The sequence below is a fragment of the Trichechus manatus genome, unplaced genomic scaffold, assembly GCF_000243295.1.
Source record: "Trichechus manatus latirostris isolate Lorelei unplaced genomic scaffold, TriManLat1.0 scaffold00110, whole genome shotgun sequence".
Lineage (NCBI taxonomy): Eukaryota > Metazoa > Chordata > Mammalia > Sirenia > Trichechidae > Trichechus > Trichechus manatus.
In genome coordinates, this window is record NW_004444046.1 from 8042101 (window position 1) to 8048100 (window position 6000).

At 38.9% G+C, this 6000-nt stretch overlaps 1 protein-coding gene across 1 annotated transcript in view; it reads right to left on the reverse strand.

The window, feature by feature from the left end:
• Positions 1–6000, reverse strand: part of SPATA16 (spermatogenesis associated 16) — a 284660-nt gene that overhangs the window by 49652 nt on the left and 229008 nt on the right. Inside the window, exon 8 of the mRNA XM_004383491.1 lies at positions 2070–2101. Within this exon, the coding sequence (XP_004383548.1) occupies positions 2070–2101 (32 nt within the window). The remainder of the gene's footprint in view (positions 1–2069; positions 2102–6000) is intronic.

Here is a 6000-nt window from a genome sequence, read left to right on the forward strand (position 1 = left end):
AAGCAAACAAACCAAAAAATCACAGCCTGTCAAGAGGGAGGGGAAGGCATATGAGGTTAGCTGAGTAGGAGAAAGGAAAGGAGGGAGAGAAAGGGAGAAGCAACCAAAGAAACAAACAACAAACAAAAAAACACAACAACAACCGAACAAAGAAAAATGGTGCTTAAGGGGCCAGCTGGTGGGGGTGGAGCAGCCCTGGGCAGCAGTGAGCTAGTGTCTCTCTGGCCGAGCAACCATGGCCCATTGGAAAGTGGCTGGAGGTCTTGTAAAGGGAAGAAGGGTGGGGGGGTGGAAAGCACACATACCTGTTTACCAGTGTTCTGTCTCCTTTTGGAAACTCTGTGAAGTTGCCTTCTCATACTCCCTATTCATGGTCCTTGATGGCTGAGGTCCAAAGATGGTGAATCCGGGCAGCAGTGAGCTGGTGTTTCTCTGGCGGAGCAACCGTGGCCCACTGGAAAGTGGTGGAGGCCACGTACAGGGAAGAAGGGTGGAAGGTGGGAAAGCATATATCCCTGGTTACTGGGTACTCTGTCTCCTGTTGGAAGCTCCGTGAAGTTGCTTTCCTATACTCCCTGTCTGAAGTCCTTGGTGGCTGTGGTCCAAGATGGCGAATCCATGCTGAGTTAGCTGGTAGGGGACCTCCACTCCATAGCTGTCCTCATTTTCTGTTCTCTGTCAGTTTCTTATTCCTTTCAGTGCTTGATCAAGTGCTTCATTCCTTCATTTGATGTTTAGGGTTCCAAGATTGACGTTTCTATCTGTTTTACATAGTTTTTCAATCTTTGCTGCAGAGTGATGGCATGGTGCTTCTGTCTATAGTGCCGTGTTGGTTCTGCCTCCTATCTTAATCCTTTTTTCTGAGTTAAAATATAAGAATAATACAGTGTTGATGGTAATGGTTACTGGATGGATTTACTCTATCCCTGACACCTTAAGTGCAAATCTTCATTTTACAGATCAGAAACCCGAGGCTGAGGGATAATACATGATTTGCTTCAGTTCAGTTAGTAAAAAGAAGAACCAGTTTCAAATCCACGTCTGCCTTTCCTAAAGTTTTGTCTCTCTACTTTGCTACACACTTCTTCTTCATAAAAAGATCATCTTTTAAGGCCTTTTGATATTTTTATCTTCACCTTTACCTTTCTCCTTTGTATGAAGAAATCAATTATGTAGTGGTAACAGTGTTTCAACTACAATCTTTCATTTGATTAAAAATAATAGTAGCACTTATGACACCTAAGATACTATATACATGCATCCATATATGCCTGGAAATACCACAAAATAGACATGATTCAAAAACTCCAAAAAGGGGAAAGTAAACAGCTAGGGGTGACAGAGATGAAATTAGGATATCTGCCCTGATAGACTGAGATGGCTTTGCAGTAGCTGGTCTGTAAAGACTGAGATTTTATCTGACAGAAAATATTCACCAATAATTTTTAGTTTCCTTTTCTTCCCCCTTTCTTTCTATAAATCTCATTCACCAATCTATCAGTTACTTGAAAGAGATATGAAGAACATGTTCATAAAATTGAAGATACACATTCCTAGGAAGGATAGCTAGATATATTTTGTAAGAAAAACTGATCTCAAGGGACTTGGCCTCAAAATATGTTCCAGTTATTATTATTATTTTTTTTATTAAGGCTCTCTTATTTACTTAATAATTCTTCTTTAATCAACATTAAATTGCTTCTGTTTTCCTTAACTAACCCCAGACAATTTCTATCTAACTAGTGGGTTGATATTTTAATTATTATTAATACATGTTGTTGTTGTTACGTGCCATGAAGTCTGTTCCAACTCATAGCTACCCTATATACAACAGAATTAAGCATTATCCACCAGTCTTGGGCCATCCTCACAATCATTGTTATGCTTGAGCCCGTTGTTGCAGCCACTGTGTCAGTCCATCTCATTGAGGGTCTTCCTCTTTTTCACTGACCCTCTACTTTACCAAACATGATGTCCTTCTCCAGGGGCTAATCTCTCCTGATAACATGTCCAAAGTATGTGAGACAAAGTCTTGCCATCCTTTCTTCTAAGGACCATATTGGCTGTATTTTTTCCAAGACAGAATTATTTGTTCTTTTGGCTGTCCATGGTGTATTCAGTATTCTTCACCAACGACATAATTCAAAGGCTTCAATTCTTCTTCAAACTTCCTTATTCATTGTCCAGATTTACCACGCATATGAAGTGATTGAAAACACCAAGGCTTGGGTAAAGCGCACCTTAGTCTTTAAAATGACTTCTTTGCTTTTTAATACTTTTTTCTTCTTTTTTAAGGAAAAAGTAAGTTTTATTTGGCATATATTCAAAAGGACAAAAGTGGGAAGCGGACAAGCATGCTGCCAGAGCTAGAGTGTCTGCCCCAATCCAAACAATATCACAGAATAGGCAAGAATGGGAAAACGGACAAGCATGCTGCCACAGCCATGTCTGCCTGAGTCCAAAGAAGGTTACAGAATCATCAGTATATATCAACATCACAAAATGGGTAGAATCACTGAAAGCATCACTTTTTCACTGATTGGCTAGAAATTGTAATCTTACATTTTGAATCATCTTTCTTAACAATCATTGGTACGGGTTTCAGTAACGAAAGTCAGGAAGGTCTTCATTGGTCCAACAAATTACTATTCACTAAATGCTAATAGAAAAAGATAAGTGTGGAAAGTCTTTTGTGTTGTGTTTGATTGGCTTTATGTGAAAGTTTCCCTGAAAGATAGGATTTTCTAAGATTATCTTGGCTATTGTCTTTATACCTCAGGGCCCAGTTGATGTGTCCTTGTGAGTCCTTGTGAGCTCACCACCAGCTAGGTCACATTCTATATGCTCAAGGAGAGGGAATAGTAACTCCAATATTATTTCCTAAATCAGTCCCTCCTTTTGATTGGAGATTGGAGATAACACATCGATGATCAATACCTGGACTTAGTTGAGCTCCTAGATAGCGGCCATTGCAGGCTCTTTAAACTCACAGTGCTGGTTTTCCATGGGATACCATCTGGTTCTTCACTAGGATCTTAAGTAAGAGCGATGTTCTCATCAATCACATTGCCAGAGTGAGCAGACTCAATGTACAAAAACATTTTAGCCCAAGGCCTTCTTTTGCCTTTTAGGTGTGTAAGATGATAAATCTTATTATACCTAATACTATCAGGATGCAGACCAAGAATATTACTATCCCTTGCAGTAGTGATCTAGCCCATGTACTTATTCTTGATGACAACCAACCAAATAGATCTGGTGTTTGTAAGGGGATTACAGTGTGTAACCAAGTAGCTTGTTGTCTAATTCTCTGTATATCCTGTTCTACTTCTCCTGTGTTACTTATCCAAATGCAACAAGAGGTATTTACTACAGCACAGATTCCACCTTCTTGGGCTAATAAAAAGTCCAAGGCTATTCTGTTGTCTAATGCCACCTTGGCCAATGAGGTCAGAAATTGCTGTTGTGCTTCCATCCCTCTAGCAACTTCATCTGCTATTTGTCCCATAGTAATTGATAGATTTCTTCAATTCAAATATATCATAACTAGGAATTAAAGCTCTTAGAAATGGCCAACCCCACCCTAAACTGCTTTTTAATACTTTTTTTGTTGTTCCCCCATCCCCCCTTCCACCCCACGTAACCAACAAAGATTGGTACTTTTTGTGTGTAAACTTTTACATGCGTTTTTACAGTAGAGGTCTCACAATATTTGTTCTTCTGTGATTGACTTATTTCACTCAGCATAATGTCCTCCAGTTTCATCCATGTTATGAGATGCTTCACAGACTCATCATTGTTCTTTATCTGTGCATAATACTGCATTGTGTGTATGTACCATAATTTGTTTAACCATTCATCTGTTGTTGGGCATCTAGGTTGTTTCCATCTTTTTGCTATTGTGAACAGTGCTGCAATGAATATGGGTGTGCATATGTCTATTTGTGTGACAGCTCTTATTTCCTTGGATATATTCCTAGGAGTGGGATTGCATTTTGTGGTACTTTTTTTTGCGGTGCTGTCGTTTTCTTTGTTCCTTTTGCTTGTGGGTTTTTTTTTTTCTTTCATTTCTTTTGTTTTTTTAGGTTTTATTTTTACTGAGACTGTGTTTTTCTTCTTTATTTTGATGAGCAGGTTTGTTAAATTTCTTTGTGGATGCCTTGAAATTTACCCTTATCTTCCTAGATTTGAACCAGTCTATTCTTACTTGGTATTTCCATGCCTTCCTCTCCCTTGGAAGGTTCTATACCTACACCGTCTATTCCCTCTTTTATTGTTCTGATGCTGTTGTCATTTACAGATTAACCTCTCTGGTTCCCTGTTGTAATTCTTTTGGTTTTGCATAGTCGTTAAGAGTTTATTTCCTAGGTAGGTATCTGGCTAGTACAAGCCTGTGTCCTATATTCAGCCCGTGGTCTGGTGTTGTTTGTTCTCAGATTGAAGGACTCCTTTTAATAAGTCTTGTAAGTTTGGTTTGGTTTTTACATAGTCTCTTAATTTCTGTTTATATGGAAATGACCTAATTTCACCATCATATTTGAACGAGAGTTTCTCAGGATATATTATTCTTGGCTGGCAATTTTTTTCTTTCAAGGTTTTATATATGTCATCCCATTGCCTTCTTGCCTGCATGGTTTGTGCTGAATAATCTGAGCTTAGGCTTATTTTTTCTCGTTTGTATGAGACTTTTTGTTTTTCTTGAGTTGCTCTCAGGATTCTTTGTTTCTCTTTGGTTTTAGTGAGTGTGATTATGATATGCCTTGGTGATTTTCTTTTGGAGTTTATCCTATATGGGGTTCATTGAGCTTCTTGGATGGTCAGCTTTTCATCTTTCATGATACTGGGGAAGTTTTCTGTCAGCAATTCTTCAATGATCCTTTCTGTGTTTTCTGATTTCTCCCCCTGTTCTGGAACTCCGATCACTTGCAGATTTTTGTGTTTGATTTTATCCCACATAATTGTCAGGGTTTCTTCATTCTTTTTTCTGTTTTTTCCTCAGTGTTGTATCTAAGTGTTTGTCTTCAATTTTCTGTTCCTATCGTCCATCATTTCAAACCTCCTCCTCAGCCCTTCTATGACAATGTCCATTTCTGAAATCTTGTTTATCTTTCAGATTTCTGATTGTTGTTTTTGTATGGTTTCTAGTTGTGAGTTTATTTTCATATTTTGTTCCCTATTATTTTCTTGAATTCTTCCGTTTTTTGTCTGTATTTTCCATGACTTTGTCTGCGTTTTCCATGAATTTTTCTGTTTTTTCCTCCTTTTTGTCTGCTTTTTGCTTCAACTCTTGGATAGCTCTGAATAGTAGTGATTTGAATTCCCTATCAGTTAGATCTAGTGCCTTTTCTTCTACTGGAAGGTCATCTGGTGTTTTATTTTGGACACCTACTGGAACCATTCTGTCCTGTTTTTGTAAATGTTTTGATATTGTCTGCAGTCTTTGGGGCATTCAGTGGTTATTTTCCTCATTTATTGATTTTAGGTTTGTTTGTTTCATCCTGCATTTTTGTTTTATTTTGTTATTTCTGAGCAGGCGGGCTGTGCTTTCTCTGTTGTTTGCTCATCTGAGGACACAATACTTGTCACTTCTTTCTCCAATGGTCAGGGTCAGTCACTCAGGTATGGCACAGCAGGTCAGGTCCAGCTAAAGGGGAGTTGCTGGGATGGGTTGTTTGTGGCACATACCAGGGCTGAAAGAGTGGACCAGGAATCAGTCCAGGGCAGGTTCCAGTAGGCTGTGCCTGTGCTGCTTGGGAGTGTGATGTTCAGCACATGGTGCAGATAGGCAGGAAGGAGCGGGTAGATTGTGATGTGTGGAGCTAAGATGGGTATGGGAAAGAAGAGAGAGAGGAGAGAGGAACAGAAGCCAAAAACACACACAAACAAAAAAGGGTGCTAAGGGAGCTTGCTATTAGAGTGAAGAGATCAGAGACTGAGAAATGGGGAAAAACAAAAATTAAAAAAAGGGCAAAAGAAAAAAAATGAATAAATCGAGAAACT